The sequence below is a fragment of the Cyanistes caeruleus genome, chromosome 1 (assembly GCF_971803275.1).
Source record: "Cyanistes caeruleus chromosome 1, bCyaCae1.hap1.1, whole genome shotgun sequence".
Taxonomy (NCBI): Eukaryota; Metazoa; Chordata; class Aves; order Passeriformes; family Paridae; genus Cyanistes; species Cyanistes caeruleus.
Window position 1 is genome coordinate 128170386 of NC_141701.1, and position 18505 is coordinate 128188890.

At 39.1% G+C, this 18505-nt stretch overlaps 1 protein-coding gene across 10 annotated transcripts in view; it reads right to left on the reverse strand.

Moving 5' to 3' along the window:
• The window catches only part of DYNC1I1 (dynein cytoplasmic 1 intermediate chain 1), a 184100-nt gene that overhangs the window by 162668 nt on the left and 2927 nt on the right, over positions 1-18505 (reverse strand). For 6 of the 10 annotated variants that reach the window (XM_086856827.1, XM_086856889.1, XM_086856851.1 and 3 more), the window contains exons 2-3: positions 4217-4334; positions 1979-2093 (exon numbers count right to left, since the gene is read on the reverse strand). In XM_086856827.1, coding sequence (XP_086712953.1) covers positions 1979-2093; positions 4217-4324 — 223 coding nt within the window. In that variant the 5' untranslated portion in view covers positions 4325-4334. The remainder of the gene's footprint in view (positions 1-1978; positions 2094-4216; positions 4335-18505) is intronic. The other 4 variants (XM_086856831.1, XM_086856862.1, XM_086856884.1 and 1 more) reach the window with 1 other exon arrangement.

Below are 18505 nucleotides of genomic sequence, written 5' to 3' on the forward strand. Positions count from 1 at the left end.
ATTTGCCCAAGCACTTGAAATTATTTTCTCTTTGCCTTGCCAGGGCTTTTGAAGCATATTTCATGCAAAGGCAATTTTGTTTCCTGAAACAGGAAAAGAAGTTCATAGCTCAAGGTCAGCCCGAGTCAAAGCTCTTCAGCAAAGAAATAATAAATAAAAGAGTAAAAATATCCTGATTTCTTTTAAAATGGTTTCTCAAAAATATTAAAAATTAGGAGATGGCTCCAGTCAAGATTTAAAGTAAGTATTCTTCAAAGCAGCCACATTGAATAAAACACAAAAAGAGGGTTTAGTGCAAAAGCAAAGTCTCCATTTGGTTTAAATCATGTGCATTTTCTTTTATAGATTTAACAGAGTAAAACTTTAGAATACTTTGTTATGTTTCACAATGTATAATGACAGACCTGTCAAGAGATTTGGATTTTCCATGTGGTCAAACATTTAATGCAGATTCTCCCTAGAGACTGTCACAGAAATGACTGCAGCATGAAAAGTGAATTCATCTTCGTGACAGCCCTTTGGCAGGTTACAGGTATGTCTGGTTGTTTACATAATTCCATATTCACAGTGAGACCTGGCATCGTGCAAAGGTGGAATTAGACTCCTTTGTACATTAGTTGTGAGTGTAAAAAAAGAGAAAAAATATTCTTTTGGCAGTATCAAACACAAAAAAAGTAACTGATATAAAAACTGATAACTCGCAACGCGAATATATGTGTTTTGTTAATAAAATTATAAGGACACATATACTCATTCTTACATAAAACTGACTATTTAAAATGTTATACATTAAAAATGTGTCTGATTTTATCTTGAACCTTACTTTTGTAAAATGATATAATTTTTAAAACATATTTTATTATACATAAAAATCACCTAACCATCACTTGTCAGACAATTCTTCTGAGAAGTGGTGTCTAAAAGCTTCAGTCATCCAACCATAACTTATAAAAATAGTAACTTTTCTCAATAATGTTAGTTGATGCAAGTAATTAATTCAAATTCCAATTCAGAATGTCACTACCTACTTGGATATTCACTCAGGCATCTGTAAATGTAAAATGCCTAAACCAAAACTTCAATATTTTGTCAAATTTGAAGTTTCTCCCATATATTACTGGCAAGAATAACTAGGAGTAAAATCCTAGATTCAGTCACAATAAACTTAATGAAAAGGCTTGGTGGCTCCAGAGAGGCCAAGATTTCAGCTAAAATAGTGAAAGTGATCCCAAATTTGAGGGAGAAGGGAAGGGAAAAGGGAAAAGGGAAAAGGGAAAAGGGAAAAAAAGGGAAAAGGGAAAAGGGAAAAAAGGGAAAAGGGAAAAGGAAAGGAGAAAGGGAATTTTTATCTTTAGGATCATCCAATAAATGAGGCAGCTCTTAATCAAGGTAACCCATACTCAGACACTGTACTGAATACTTCACGTTCTAGAAGTGAAACATCAAAACCAAAAAAGAGGTCAAGCACACAAAACCAGAAAAAAAAAAATCTACAATAGTGTCTGTTGATAAGTGTTTTTCCATTTGTGATTTGGGGTTTTTAAAATTTTCCTTCTTCAGTTTTACTTAATTTTAAAAGAAACTCAGTGGGAGTTCCCACATGACTATGCTCCTCCCTCCTTACAAATACTTAATTTGAATTTTTAGAACAAAACTTGGGGCTAATGAAGTACAGCACTTATATTTTTGAGTGAGAAGATAAAACAGTCCATCAGAAAAGAAATCACTGCTGATATACAAAACCAACCTGCATTATGTTAATAAAAAATTCTTGAAGAAATGAAACAGATGTTTTAGGCAATGACAAGTACTCAAAATGCCATGAGCTTGTATATGTGAATGGTATGGCAGGCATTCAAACAGAAGAGTTCACTTCACTAATACAGCCAAAAATCAAAAAAGCCAAGCATGCTTTGGTAGAAATAAAGCATTAGTTGTGGCAGAGCTGAATGCTTTACAGTGTGCTTCTCTTAAATACCTAGAGGTGGTTCTGGGGATATACCAATGCTCTGTAACAAAGCTTCTGTCTCTCTTCTTTTACGGTCTAGGTCAGAATCTTCCTGAGCTGGCTCCTTCTTCTGTTGTAGATCAGCCTGAGTTAACGCAGAAGAAAACAGAAAAATTTATTTAATATATAATCAGCTCTAGGAATTATTTCACATATAATCAGCTCCAGCAATTATATGTGTGGAAATATTCATATGCTGTTCTGCTTAGGTACAATTTGAAATGAATGTTGATACTTTCAGGTAATCTATAACTTAGATAATTTATAATGTATATCTCAGTAACAGTATTTTTCTCTAAATGGATGGTAAGACCAGTCTTTACAAGGATATTTGAAAGAATTTTCACAGGACAATGATGGAAATTTTCTACTTCTCACTCATTAGGTGCAAATTTTTTCAACTAACATAAAAGCTGGCCGTAGAACATGTATCACTATCCTGAATAAAACTGGCCCTTTCCTACTTACTTCAGGATCAAGCATGAAATTTCATTGAAATGAAATGAAATATCATTTCAGCGATGTGGCTTAAGGTCCTACATTCTATTCCAAGAGGTGCAAAGCCCTCTAAATTAGGATTTTGGCAGCCCTTGGCCCACTAGGGGTCCACAGGACCCTCCCCACTCTGCTTAACTAGCTCTACCTCCTTGGAGCTTCCACACATTAGCCTTCTCCCACTCTGATCTATGGGCATCTAAAAACAGTAGCAGCACCTGCATTAGCCAGAATCCCACAATGAGGTTGTCCTTTCTGCTGAAACCAGAGTGTTGGAAAAGAGGACTTGTACAGTTCCTCATACTGGTGTTGATCTTGGTGCAGGCACAACAGAAAACCTGGAAATTCAGCAGCAATCCCCATGCTCTCCAGTTCAGACCCAGCCCAGAAACACTGATTTTATAGTCAAGGCTCAGGCATATTCCTATGCTCAGCTCTTCTCATGAACTCTCTCACTGTATGTTGGGTTGTAGACAGCTGTCCTGCACCTGTGTGAATGGCCAAGCACCTTTGTGAGTGTCACCCTTCACTCCTGGACACGTCCAGCCCCACAGCACAGCCCATTTACACAATTATGCACTGTAGCATTTTCTGCAGACAGGGCTCTCAGGGACAATGCAAACTTTTAACCACCACAAGTCCTCCATGAGGCATAAAGTCAGAGTGAGGGGACAAAGAGAAAGGACTTAATAGCTCCCTTGAGCCATTAGCCTGGCCCCCTTCCCTCCAGTTCTTTAGCAATGGGCACTGAAAGCGTTACCATTTAAAGATCTGCTCGTGGAGAACTGCCCCAGCGAGTCCGGGAGCCTCTCTGGGACGTGGGCTGTAACTGCACAAATGTGGCTCAAATGAAAAAAAAGATTAAAAAGACAGCCAAAACTGGAATGCTGATTTCTTGGATCACATCACATTTCCACGGTAATTCCATGAAATTCATGTACAATATTAAAGTGTCAGTTTAAAAGGAAACCAGTTATTAGTAAAGGATAACAGGTGCTTTAAACTATAGTAAGTGTTGACATTTGAAGGAAAGGAAGCATAATCACTTAATGCTTCTCTGACTTTGCATGAAAATGAATATCCACTCCCTGTCAATTCTCACCTCTATTCCACTAAGTGACTGAATAAAAAGAAGTACAAATCCCTTAATGATAAACCTAATGCATATTGTCAAGGACAAATAAACTAATATGTCAATCAAACTTTAACAGAACTGAAAGATGCACCCATGCCAGAAGAGGAAAATGCAACTGCAATTATATTTTACTTTACTGGAGAATAATAATTGTAAATCTGTTACCTTAGCTAGTAATCAAACTAGTCTTCAGAGTACAAAAATACATATTTAGATTGTAATGGCTTGAAAAAATGTGAGTCCTCTTTCTGCCTTTCCCCACTCTCCACTCCCTTTCCATTGAAGGAGAGCCCAGGAAAAAGCATTGTGGCAAATCAATTTTTCTTTCTCCATACACATGCACATCATGTTGTCTAAACTGCTGTCATTTGACAGTGCTGTGGTTTTAAAGCCAATTCCCTCACCCCAACATTCTTGACTAAAAATAAGCTTTTTGATTTTAAGGTTAGTCTGACGTGGGTTTGAGTACCTCATTCCACATGACAGATGCCTTGGGGCATATAATACTGAGATGCCAAAACCTCAGCAAGCCCCTTGTCCAAGCATGAGATATCTAAAAGGTGGTGTTGCAAATTTACCTCTTTTTTCTTCCTTTCTTCCTCCTTCCGTTTCTTTTCTTCTCTTATCTGAGCCAAACGTTGTTTTTTGCGCTCAAGTTCTGCTTTTAAATCACTTTTGTCTGACATTTTGACTCTGCTGAAAACAAAAACACAGAAATCAAGGTGAAAATTGAATGGTTACCCTATTTACTGGAAAAAAAGATAATTATATCAAAAGGAGGGCTTCTAAAATTACAACAAATATATTTCTATATAAATACTGGTCCTATACTGACATTGCAGGAAGTGGAATATTTTACTCACAATTTTCATTTCAAGAAATTAATTCTAGACCAGAATATCACCAAATGTGGAATATTTCAGACTGCCTCTACTACAAAATAACCTTTGTGAAGCAAACCTATTGCTGTTCAAAATAATGCTTTAATGCTTTCAAAGTGAAGCTGAAGTATTTTGATTTCCATGATCCTCAACAGCTCTGCCAGACTGTAGAACTCAGATCCACAAACAGATTTCAAGTACCAGAATCAGAGCTGCCCCAAACAGCCCATGCTTCTTAGACAAGTAATAATTTTACTTGCAAAAAATGGAAACAGGAGAGCTTTTGCTTCTGCAGGTGCTTTGCACAGCTGCCAGGCAGGATCCTTTGTTCCACCAACACAGTCCCACACAGACCATCAATTCAGTCTCAGTATCTTTCTCACATTCAACCCTCCAACACTCTCACCAAGCTATGAGCTATCCTGCCCAGGAATCTCCTCCACTCTTTCCAGGGAAAGCTGGGCCATTCCTCCAAGACGCTGCAGACAAGGCACAAAACCAGGCAACCCAGCAAATGGAAGCTTCTCTTTAATGAAGCAGCACAGTACTCTGACAACAGTCTTGTGTTCAGACCATCTTTCCAGGAGGCAGAAGGCAAGCCTAATACTCCTGATATGATGCCAACCACACTCACTCGGCAAAAACATTTCTTCTAAAATGCTGAAAGACCTCTTCCACCACTTAAACCCACTTTTCTTATTATGTGAAGCCACAGATACGCTTTGTCTTTTAAATCTCTATCAGCCTATGCTGATGTACATGAGCCTTGAAAATGAAGGGTAAAGAAATAAAAAGTCATACTATACAGATAGAGAGCCAGATCTTTAAAGAAGATATTAAACCAAACTTTTCCTACGGTGTTCCACCAGTGTTGCAAAAATCCGTAACTTAAGCAGCAGATTATTTATTGCTTTTCTAACATCATCATCATTATGAACTGTAATCTAACAGTATCAATACTGATTTTCTTACTAGGACTTTGTTTCAAAGACAGCTCTAATATAATATAGTCATTCATGAAAATCATGTTTAATATAGTCATTCATGAAAAGAGTTAACTGTGCCCTTCCTGTTCACACATCACCGACCATATCCTCTGCTGCAACTCAAAATCAATCAGATCAATGGCAGTGCCACATATACACAATGGAAGTCTATTGTTCACTCGATGCATGGGAAATTTGAGTGTCAACTCTCCGTTAGTACAATGAGAACTCTGCTCATATTCCTGCCTGGATGGAATTATCTGCTAAAAATTACATGGCGCTTTCACCCATCATAAATTTCACTGCAGACATCAGCTTCCTCCTTGAAATGATAAAAGCATAGTTAGCCTGTGACATAGAGGACACTGCCAACAAAACATCACCTGCACATTAAGCACAATCTTGGCCCCAAATGCTTTGTTGTCTTTGCAAACATTTTCCTTAAAGGAAAGAATGGAATAACATTTGGAATCAGACAAGGAAACTATTTAATGAAAAGACAGGAAAAAGAGCAGCTCAAACTCCAGCTCACACTGTCAAAGATCCTGCACTTCAGCAGAGCTGCCCATGCTGGCAAGGCACCCTTTCAAGGGGGCCTCTGGTTCAATCCACAACAGCTGCCAGCAAATGGTATAGCTAGGAAGGACAGCTGCCAACCAACAGGACCACTGGATACACTGGCTGCATGTGGAGGACCACCATTTCTTTGCTCCTCCATCACTCTCATCCTATCCATAATAGTACTGCTATGAATTGGAAAAAATCAAAACCGTCAGAAAAAAAAAATGTATTTGATATCAAGAAAACTAAGCAGTAGCACCTTAAACAACATTAATCTATGTGATCAGCTGACATCAGTGACTATTTTTCACATGAGAAATGCCCAGAGGAAAAAAAACCCAAACATTTTAATGGCAGTGCAGGTAGTGTTTTGCCTACCAATCTGTTCAGGATTTCTGTGTCTCTCTTAGATATGGCTGAAATCCTATTTGAAGTAATTTTCCTAATCTGTTGCACACATTTGAATTCTGATTGTGAAGTTGCCCCCTCAGAGCTCTTTGGACTAGATAGAGTTTTTGCATCCTTTTAGTTCTGCAGTTTGGCAACAGAGAGAGAGCTCCTGTTTCTATGCAAAAAACATGCAAATGCATTTTAAGGCTACTGACAGAAACCCTGAGGGTTTGGCATCCTTTTCAAGCTGTTTGTCAGATATCAATGAACGGCTTTCTGAAAATCCATTTCCTTAATGCCAGGGATGCTAACTAGCTTTTCCCCTGATTTGAGCATCAATGGTTTAGTGCCTGGCCCCTTTTTTACAATGCTCCAGTCAGGGTGATCAAATCCTATTATAACTTTTCTCTATTTTTAACAAAATAGATCTTGCATACAACAAAGACGACGTATTAAATTTCTTTCAAAGAATGTTGCCAGAGCTCAGTTACATACTTTCATCCTGAATATATTATAGTTATTCTTGAACCCCCAGACAGCTTTACCAACCTGCAGACTGGCTGTTTACAATTTTAGCACAAACCAAGGGTTTGTAACCATCTTTCTCAGACTCCAGCAAGCAAGGAGGCAAATGTACTTATCACTCTGCTTGGCTTTAACCACGCAGTTAACACTGCTCATTACTGGGAGCAAATTTTCTAATAAATGCCATTGTGAGTGCCAAAAGGCATGCCACACCAAGAGAGATAAAGGCTAACAGAAAAAAGAGATTTATTTTTAACATTCTCTGTGGTGCAGAATGACAGGCTCATGCACAACCTAATCTCCAGTGTGGGAGAAGGCACTGGTCAGAGGGAATCACTGAGGAGCACATTTTGTGCTGAAGCAATTAAATCCCCTGTGTGGGAGAAGGAACACAGAGGAACAAACACACTGAACATTGAGTAAGTGTAGAAATAATTATCATAGCAGGGCAACAGCCTGGGGCTCCCCTCTTTAAGGGAGATGCATAATCCTAGATCTTAGATCAATTTCTATTTTTTTTGCACAGTTTATTGTCATGGATTTAAAAGCGGAGAGAGAGTCCTCTCACTCCAGAAGAGCTTACCACACATGCTAGCACAGGTTCTTGTTATCAGGACCTTGCACAGAGAGCATCTGCCTGAACTCGTAATACTCGGAGAAAGTTCTCCTTCCTTTGAGACACTGAAGAAAGGAGCTGGCTCCTCATGGCATGCCTTTTAATGAAATGGAGTGCTCCATTTCAAGATGTCAGTTTTCCCCATCTGCATTAAACATGCCTCAGAGTCCCCTTTTAGGCTTGGAAACACAGTAAATTCCACTTACAGACCAGACCCAGCACGATGGCAGCTGCCCAGACCTGTGCACACGCAGTGCTGGCTTCCAGGGACTGCTTTCTGGAACTTCACCATCTACCCGCTTAGCTCACAGCATCCTGCATGCCCACAGTGTACGTGCAGAGCTATCCCTACCTTCAGTACAGGTAAAATCAAAAGAGTCTGGGTGTCCTAGGAAGTGATTCCGCTTTTCCTAAAGCGGACGTTTAAAAGCAGCTAAGATTAAGCATGCCCCAAAGTCACCAATTCCTTTTTACTGATGATAAAGGGCCCTGAGCGATCTACATTGAGTTCTAGAAATCTCCACTGTAAATGTCCCAGACAGGGTGAGAAGAATCCTGTCCTTAAAATGCTCCCAGGAGCTTCTTTTAGCTTGTCACTATATGAAACAAGATATTTGAAAGACAATTTACATTCACCTTAAAATAATAATGATGTTTGCACAAACTTCTCACTGTACACAACATAGGTCAAACTACTCCAGTAAGCTCATCCCACAGGTAGTAACATCTCATAACCATTTCATTTGTGGTAGCAGTAAGAATACAAAAATGTAAATAACAGAATTTTATCCTTGACTGGACTAAAAGCCATGCAAGTACTTTTACAGGTGCAAGCCAGTTTTACTACAGCTTTATAAACTACAAGGTCTTTATGAATTATCAATATCACAACGTTTGAGCAGATATTTTTCCAAAGCATTTATACGAACACTTAACAGAAGAAACAGTCACAGGTATCTAAAAAGGTTTTACTTGAATTTCAGTACCAATAAGTTGATACTTGTTAGAATAATAAACCCAGAAGAACAGGTACAAAGAGTTGCAAAACGTGTACATAGGTTGGACTAAATATAGGAAAAAATAAGCCTAAAATGTCCAATGTATATCAAATAAAATAAAAAGGCAATTACAGCAGTGCACTTTTTAAGTAGAAAAAGTAAACTATATATAAGATCTCCCTTCCTTCAAGGCTGTTCTTTGTATTTGCTAGAACAACATTTTGCCTGCATGCTTTCGCCAAGCTCATCTGAAAAGGAACCTAAGTTTGCAAATCTGGTAGCTTTGGAAAGCTACATAAAAAAAGCCTACAAATGTTACTGCTTTTTGGTGTTTGCATGATTTTTATATGCTGTTCATTCAGTAGGCTGCACTAGAGTATAAATTTTCCAAAAGGAGTAGAGATTTTACCCTTCCTGAGCTTTGAGGTCTTTCCTGGTTTGTGACTTCCTGTGTGGCCCTTTTTGTTATTGTCTCCATTGCAATTACCAAAGGGGTTCATTAAATACTGTTACATATGGCATTAGTGGTCCTATAAAACTAACTATAAATAATTGATTCCTTAATATACTTATCTAACATAAGTAGGCAGCATCTAGCATTTAAAGATGCTGTACATGTATTATTCATATGCCTTCATAAATAGCCACTTACTTGAGTCCAAAACTGCAAAATGTATTTGTGTGAAATGCAAAAGATGATGCACAACAAAATATATTACTCAATGGTTTTGGTTTTAAAGAGCTGGAGAACTATTACTATTGAAACTCTGACATAGGAAGTGTTCCAATGGAAAAAAAATATTCATTTCTATAATGTATCATATTTACCTCTACTTGGTAAAAATTACCATCTTTCTTACAGTTAGGAATATTATCTATTTTTGCAATAGAAAAAAATTCCCCTGAGATCTACCTATGACTTCCACAACTGTGAAGTGTGCATGCAAAGTATGAAACTGTACAAAGCAGATAAACATCTTTGGTCTGCAAGAAACCAGAGGGAGTTGCTAGCCTAGTATAAATGCATTCCAATACATCACATTCATTTGAAAATAATGTTTGAAACACACTTCAAATGGGCAAGAGGGGCTAGAAGCATCTCAACAGCAATTTTTAAATAAACATGAGTGCCTCTTTTCATCATGCATCAGAATTTGTACTTGACTTCAGTAGAATAACATAAATAATTTTGCTAAATGGGCATATCAATGTTTGCAAAATCACAACAATGAGCAAATATTTGCAGCTGCAAAAACTCAGCATTTGCAGTATTTAAAGAAATCTCCTATGTGTGATGAATTCAGGAAAACACTAAGTAAAACTGGAGAGACTAAGTATTTTTTCTACATAACCTTGAGGCAAAATAGTCAGGCTTTTTACACTGCATCTGTGTATTTATCTATAAATAAAAATAGTTGTCAAGTGTTACATTTCAGGGAATGTACCATTTTTCTCCTTCAGCTTCTGAACATTTCTAGCAGATGGGCAAAGGTCTTGTACTTTGTTCTGTAAAGGTTTACAAATCACAAGCATCCAGAGATTTGGTTCTGTGCTTCCTCCTGGTTGCTATGCAACAGGTCAGCACGTCTTTAGCCTATTTATTTTAATGCTGACATAGTATAAGATATGTACCCACAACTGCTCAGTTACACATCCCTTACAATCCATTACCATTTAATCTTTTCACTCTTGTTCTTTCATCATGGCCCTACTACAAAATTAACTCAGTTTCAGCAGAATTGTAGAGTCCCCACAAAAAACCTGTCAGCACAACACTACTACTGCCCATTCTTCCAGCATCAGGAGCAGTGTTGACGAAGCAGCACCTTCTTGTCATCCTTTTCTCTCATGCCCCTTTAGCCTCTTAAATTTACCATGAAGTTTTCAATTTCAACAAAGCTAGTGCCATGGAAGAGCCATCAAGGTTGAAGGGAAGAAGCTGCTGGCAACAACTTGCTGGAGATGAGCAAGAAACACACAGCCTTCCAGCAAGGAGCAGAAGGAACTCAAGGACTCATACTAACAGGTCACTCTAGCTAAACTGCTGCAAGTCTTTATATTGAGTTCCACAGTAACAACTAAAAGTGAGCCTTTCACCTCAAGGAAAACTGAGTTTTAAATAGGTCTTTTAAGTATCTTGGATTTTCTCTCAATAAGCATTAATGAGCCCAGTTATAACTGCACAGTGATCTCAGATATGCTGCTGCGAGATGGTCCTCGATGATGCAGCAGCCAATACTGATCTGTACTTCACAGAGATCTGACTGAGGAATTGTGCCCCAGTTACAAAGAGCACACCACCTGCATGCTTGACATTTAGATCTTGTAGAATATAAGATTCCTAAGCATTCTTGATCACTGCCCTCTCTATCAGCTTCTCTCTCTGTTATCTTTTACTGTGTGGCTGCAGTAACACCCAGGACTCCATATGTGGCTCTCTATATGGCTAGGAATGGACATAATAAAATTCCAAATTTTTTGACTCTACATTCCTCACACATTAACTATCTTTCTTCTTGCACTGTGTTATTTTTCTGTGAATTTCCCAGCTGTCTCAAGAGAGGAATAGCAGGATGAACAATTCAGGAGTAGCCCTGCCCAGAAGGACCTGGGGGTGCTGGTGGATGAGAGGCTGGACATGACCTGGCCATGGCACTCACTGCCCAGAAAGCCAAAGGTGTCCTGGGCTGCACCAAAAGCAGCGTGGGCAGCAGGGCAGGGGAGGGGATTCTGCCCCTCTGCTCTGCTCTGGTGAGAGAGATCCCACCTGGAACACAGCACCCAGCTCTGGGGTGCCCAGCCCAGGAAGGACATGGAGCTGTTGGAGCGAGCCCAGAGGAGGCCACCAAGTTGATTAGAGAGATGGAGTACATCTCCTGTGAGGAAAGGCTGAGAGATTTGGATTTTTTCAGCCAGGAAAAGAGTGGGCTTTGGGGTGACCTAATTTCAGTTTTCCAGTACCTTAAAGGAGCCTTTAAGAAAGCGAGAGAGACTTTTATAACAGCATGAAGTGACAGGACAAGGGGAAAGAGATTCAAATTGAAAAAGAGTAGGTTTAGATTGGCTATTAGGAAAAAGTGGTGAGGCACTGGAACAGGTTGCCCAGAGAAGCTGTGGATGCACCATCCCTGGAAGTGTTTAAATGCCAGGTTGGGTGGAGCTCTGAGTGAAAGGTGTCTCTATCCACTGAAGGGGGCTTTGAATAAAGTTATCTCAAAGGTCCTTTCAACCCCAGCCATTTTATGATTCTGAGACCTAGCAAAATTATTAAATGTGTTTTCTGACATTAAAAGACAACCAAATTCAAGCTGTAAATTGGTAAGATTTTAGAAATGGATAATGTGAGAGAGGTAACAATCTAAATCTCAAGCTGCAGGTCACTTACCTTTGATTTCAATTTCTTTTGTATGTATTTCTTATACAATGATCAGATGTCAATTACATCTGCTGCTGTCATTAATATGACCATTTCTTCAAAACCTATATAAAATACCTTGTTCATCATGACAGTACCAAAGTGCCTCCCAGGGATAAATTTAATGATTTACTAAACCTGAACATCGAATTTTGCTTCAGGATGTCTGCTAGTCTCTCCTGAAGTGTAACAAAGACATTTTCTCCATCCTGAAAATATTTCAGCCATTAAAATGTATACTTTCATTCCATATGGGGGGTAAAACTGACCCCTCTGAACTTTTCCACCCTCCTCCTGAGATAACCCTAGTGGTACATGGCCAGCAGAGTGATACTTTAAGCCATTTACCCAAACATGAAAAATTCATGCTCTTGTGTCTGCTTCTTAACCCAGTTATGACAACTGCCAGAGAGACATCAAAGAACAAGCTATGCTGCCATCACACAGGTTTTGCTGGAAGACTTACCCAGATACCGTTTCTTTCTTATGACAAAATATGCTTTGCTTTGCACTGATGTCTGTAAGGATGTAACTAGGTTAAAAATATTGCACATTAATTTCAGCTCTGAAGTCAAGGCAGCTAAAGATTTAGAAAGCAGGGAAGAGCCCTGGCTTTAAGAAATGTGCAGAAAGTTCACAAAAAACAGAATAAACAACACTACCATTCTCTTTGTACTTCCCAGGGCTTATCTGGCAGTACTAATAAAGCTAGATGAATGCTCAGAGCCTGCCTTTGCCAAACATCCCTGTTGATCAACAGAAGAGAAAAAAGGTATGTCCAGATAACAAGGCAAGATGATAAATGCAGATGTCTGACAGCATGATTTAAAGGACATATGCAAAGAATTTCAATATGAGAGAGGACTAAGAATCAAAAAATCTATGCCTTTCATTTATCTTTTCTGTGGTTAAAGCATTCAAAATAGGAGGAACATGTTTCAGGGTTTGTTTGTTTGTTTGTTTATGGTTTTTTTGGGGGGGAGGGGGGAGTTGGACTTTTTTGTATTGAGAAGACTGAAACCCACATTCCTAGGGTGACTGCTGGCTAATAAGTGAGAAGGACTGGAGGAATGGAGATTGCATTCTTAATCATTGAAGCTATTTTCTATTAATTTCTTTTCTGCAAAGATTCATTGGACCAGAAAAAGCAGATGCAAGAGAGCGAACAGTAATCCCTAACAGAGGCCCCTGGGTTCTAGTCTTTGTTTCAGGGTTAGTTTATATTATATGCAGTGACTGTTTAGTTTACAATACAATGCTGTATTTAGTATCTGGAGCCAAAGACTCCTCTTTCCTCCTGAGTGTTTGAAGCAAGGGGCTGAAGAGTCCTTTCTCTTTCACACACATCCTCTGTTGCACCCAAAGAAACTTCAATACTTTAGACTTATGTGAAGCAGCTTCAGTGGGAAAGACTGGAAAGGTACTTACTGCAGAAAACATACAGGGTGCTGGTCAGAGAACAGATGAAGGCAAATATCTCTTTAAGCAAATTAAAAATTACCTGAGACTCCTGTACTTTAGGTGAGTCCTGTTAAAACCAGGAGCAGATGCTGCCAGCTGCAGCTCGGCATGGAGCACAGGGTGGCTCCATGGGCTTGAGGAGTGTGATCTAGGTGAAGCAGCCTCAGAGGCTGGGGGCTCAAGGGTAAGAACACATCAGAAAAAGGCAAAAAAGGCAAAAACGTGAGTTTTTAGAGACTGCCTGTGCTTCAGGAGCTAGGTGAGAGCCAAGCTGATTTTTGAGGACAGCGATTTTAGTTTCTGTTTCCACACCATTTTGTCAGTTTAGGTGAAACTGAGCTTCCCAGGCACCATAAGAACTTCCAGTTTGTGGAACTCAAGTATGCGTCCCAGGTTTAAGATGTGGACGTGTTTAAGCACAGCCTCCTACAAAGACAAGGCTGGCTGCACATGAGCCCTTCTCTCCCATGCACACACACATCTCTCAAATGCCCTGGCTTCCACTGAGAAGAAGCTTTGCAAATTGGCTGGCTGAGAGTGAAAGAAAGCAAGTCCCCGTATAAGTGTTGGGGCAATCACACCCCTGGAGCACACTGCAGGACACCTCCAGTGTGTGCAAGGCCCGGGACACCAGGACCTTGGCTCCAGAATTTGAGACCAAGACATTAGAGACCACCAGTTCTCTTCAAATGGGGAACTCGATACAGATAGTTTTGGAAAATAGGTCAATGTTTACTAGTGGCTGTCAAAATACTGGACCACTGAAGGTCCACAAGGCAATCAGAAATGGTCCATGTCTGGTTTTCAGCCACATCCAACTGTTAAACTGGTTCCAACAGGTAGTCTTAAGAGCAGAACATAGTTTAAAAACTCTACAGATCATTGCAGCATCAGAAGAGAGAACCAGAGAGAAGCCAGGAGTAACTGGGTAATAGTTAAAGTTAATCCTTTAGAAAAAGTAGACATTATATGATATGAGAAAGCACAGCAGTCTTATTGACATATATACATATATATACACACACATATATATACACACACATACACAGTACCTCAAGAAAAATAACACAAAAAATGGGAGGCAACCAACTTTAATCATACTTACTCCTAATTCATCACTTGATTTAGTGAGATCAGAAACTTTCTGGGGAAAAAATTAAACTTAATTAAACTTTACTGAATCAACTCTGAGGAGGCATGGTCTCCATTTAAAGACCTCAAAAACAATGCAAGTATTAACTAATATTACTTCTGCATTTTATTACAATTTTTTAAAAAAAGACTCATATGTTTGTCAATGTGGAAGTCTAGAGTTTTTTACTTGTCTGCCCCCGGAGTCACTGATAAGTAAACAATAAAACCCAATACATTTTATGTATATAAAGGCTGCTGTAAAAGGTGTGCACAGCACCAGTAGTAAGGCTGAAACACAGGGGTTTTGCCACCTTAGCCCCTAACAAAGAATATAATTTACTGTTATCTTCTGAGTTCTATGCTTTAAACATATGGGAAAAATCCTAAGGATCTTTAATCTGTAATTATCAGACAAAGTACTGAATTTGCACAAGGTGTTTTTAAAATATTTTCAGAGGCCCCTAAAGGCTGAGAAATTTAGCATTTTCTTGCTATTCAGCCTTCTGTGAAAAAGAAAATATTGTGGGAAATAAAGGGACAGTTTTCCCACGGGCTCTTTTAGTACAAAGAGAGAATGGCATCACTGTTTTTTTTCATTTTGTCTCCAGTACAATACCCTCCTATCCCATCAGCAGAATTTTTGTTGTATTATTATTACTACTGTGGAGATAGTGAAAGGCAAGAATACAACATTCACAGGCTTTGCCAAATGCAGCAGATTATGTACATGAATAGCTAACTGCACACTAGGGGGTATGATTTAGGTCAAATTTCTTGTTCCATTCCAAAAGGTTATAGATTTTTAAGCCATTCATTGTTTAATGCAGCACAGTTTACAGTCATAAGTGCATATAACTTGAACTATCTTTTCTCTACTTTTTGCAGAAGTAATTTGTGTTCCTAGGCAATGAAGACTGGCAGAAGTTGATAGCCTGTAACAAAGTGCTATAAGCGTGTGACAAAGCTCTATGAACAGTTTGAGCTAAAAAGAACAAAGAATTAATTCATTTAGGGGCAAGCTAAGATCTGAAATAAATCAGAATTATGATACAAACCACCTTCTGGTTCAGCAATTGCTCAAAATGTAACTAGAGACAAACTGATGAAAGAAACAACATTGTCATAAGACTTTGAATAATGAGATTAACAAAAATGGCATATATTACTTAAAGAGAATATAAAATGTCATGAGTCTAGATAGTCCCCCAACTTCATGCTGTGAGAATCTGAGAAGAAGTTCTTTTAAAAGCTCAGTGTCAATGGAACAGTCTTTAAAACAGGACAAACAGGTTCAAATAGAAGAAACAGTCTGGGTTGGTTTGTTGTTGTTTATTTTCCCCTGTAACCTTGCTTTATTAATATTTTAATTTCTAGAAATATATAATGGCAATCACTGGAAATGTCTTTGCCCCAATTACCAAGTGACCTGGTAACCACTCTGATCCTAACAGTGGTGGCCTAATGTGCAAAACACGAAACAAGGGCATGCCTTGAATAGTAAGGATTTAATATGGCTGTCTATGCCCTTTAAAAGCTAAGATCTGTTTTAATGGATATGAAACGGAAGGGGTGAATAGTTTAAGGCAAGAGAAATCCATATTTTCCCTGCATGTGGTCTAAGACCTACAGTGATTAACTTTCAATGCTAACACAGCATAGTTTCAGTACCAATGTAGCATAGATTTTTCTGTCAAATTCAGCCTGAAAATATTAGAATCAAAGAAGGCTTGATTATGAAGTAATATAAATAGATAAGAAATATATCCTCTATTATACTTATTTATATTTAATCATACTAGGCAGGTTTGTGTCTTTGCCTTACTATAACTCCCCATTGTTTGAACACAAAACACACTGCATCTTTCTGCTGGGCTGAAGTGAAAAATTAATAACTGAGGAGCAGGATTTGGAATTATTTGTACCACATCACAGATGAAGGGAGAAAAGAACAAGGAACTAATATAATTTCCTTGCTAGGGAGAGAAATCAAAGGCAAGGAGAAGGGAAGGCCAGCAAGGAGGGAATGTGATGTTAAGACAAGTATTGAGGGAAGCAGAAAAGGGGAAGCTTCAAAGAATGATAGCAAGAGGGAAAGGAAATGTGAAGAGAAGATACCACTATAAATAAAAAGGTCCTTAAAGGATTCCTTCTGTAATAGTTTTCTTCTGAGTGGTAATAAATGAGCCTTTTCCTTTAATCAAATTATTGATTAATTATTCTAGGGCAAAGCAGAGACAGTCAGCCAGAACCTGGGGAACACACAGGGTAGAATGGCACTGCTCCAGAAGGACTCCCAGGAGGTCTGTTCCTCAGGTTGATGTAACTTTTCTCTCCAAATCAGCTGATTCACATGCATGGGAGCAGTGTTAAATATAATGCATGTACTTTTACTGTAAGATTAAGAGCCAAGAATCACAGGAGAAATCTAAGCACTATTATTCATCAGGTAACACAGATACCTGCACACATCAATGCAGCAGTTAGACAGGGACTCATACAAACTCTAAGTTAAGTCAATGTGAAACTCTCATTTCCTTCAATAGCGTTTGGAGAAGTATCATGGCTCTCAAACAAGAAGGGCAGCTGACTTCTGCCATTACTCCATAGGATGTGAGTGATGCTCACCACCAGAGGAGTCAGAGAGACACTCCATTACTGTCAGCAGCTATAGGGCTGAGACCTCTTTCCTTAAACTCGAGCATGAAGTTACAGTGTGCTGCCCACAAAAGGCTTCAAGGAACCATCACTCCTGCTCCATGCCTTCTCCATGCTGCACTACACCCCCAGATACTCATCAGAATGCCTCTGCCTCAAAAGGTACAACAGAAAGTGATGAAGAAGCACAGTAAAAGAAGGCAGGGGTATAGTTTTAAGCTCAGGAGGAGTTGGTACATGACCTGTCACAGGTTATCAGAGGTGTCTTGTATCTGTATGATCTAGTGGCTCACACACTAGTCTGCTTCGCAGCTTCCTGCAGCTCCTGCCATCTGCCTGGAAGTAGCCATCTTCCCAGAAAAGCTGGCAAGATGATGCCACGTAAAATGAACAGTATTGGGGGAGCAAGCTCATGTATACTGTCTTATTTTGAGGCTTGCAGATGGCCAAGTGAACAACAGCTCCCAATGTCATCTCTAACTAAAAAGAGCTAGCACACTTTCAGAGGGATTATTAACAAGTAGCAATGGGACATATTGCATCGATCTGAGGTTTAGACTGAGTCAGACAGTATCATTCCTGCCCTACCATTTCTGCCTGCCTACAAACAGCTCAGGGGGAGACCATTTGAGTCCTCACCTGAGAAGCAAGCCCTCATACAGACACATAAATGTGTACTCAGCTGCAGGACTTGTGTTGCTCTGACAGAAATAAAGCTGCACTGGCAAAAGCACAGTTTTACTAACACAAGTTGCATCTGTACTAAGGGCATTTTGCCACCATATTCCATCAGTATTTTGGCTGGAAATTGTCCCTTTTAAACACAGATTACATCTAGAGTCATTATGGTTTGTTTCATTTAAGGTTTTAAAAATAAAAATCTGTAAGTATCAGATGAGTATTGCACTGAGAGGTCATTATGTATGACTATGGCAGAAAGCCTGAGATGATATCTCTGCAGTATGAACTGCATGCACCCCATGCACTTCAGTGAGGATTTCAGTGTTACTTCCCTCCAACTTCTCTGAAAATTAAAGCCCATGGAAAGAACAAGGAGAATCATTCTCTTAACATACCACCACCACCTCCAAGCAGCAACTCACTGTGGCATTAGGTGCGGGTAACTCTGAAAGATTTCTAATTAGTGCTTCTGCTGCTGGTCCAGCCAAGCCAAAGGAGCTCAACAGGGTATTCGAGGCCTGGTAAATAAATCTGAGTAGTTCTAGAGGGTGACCACAAATACAT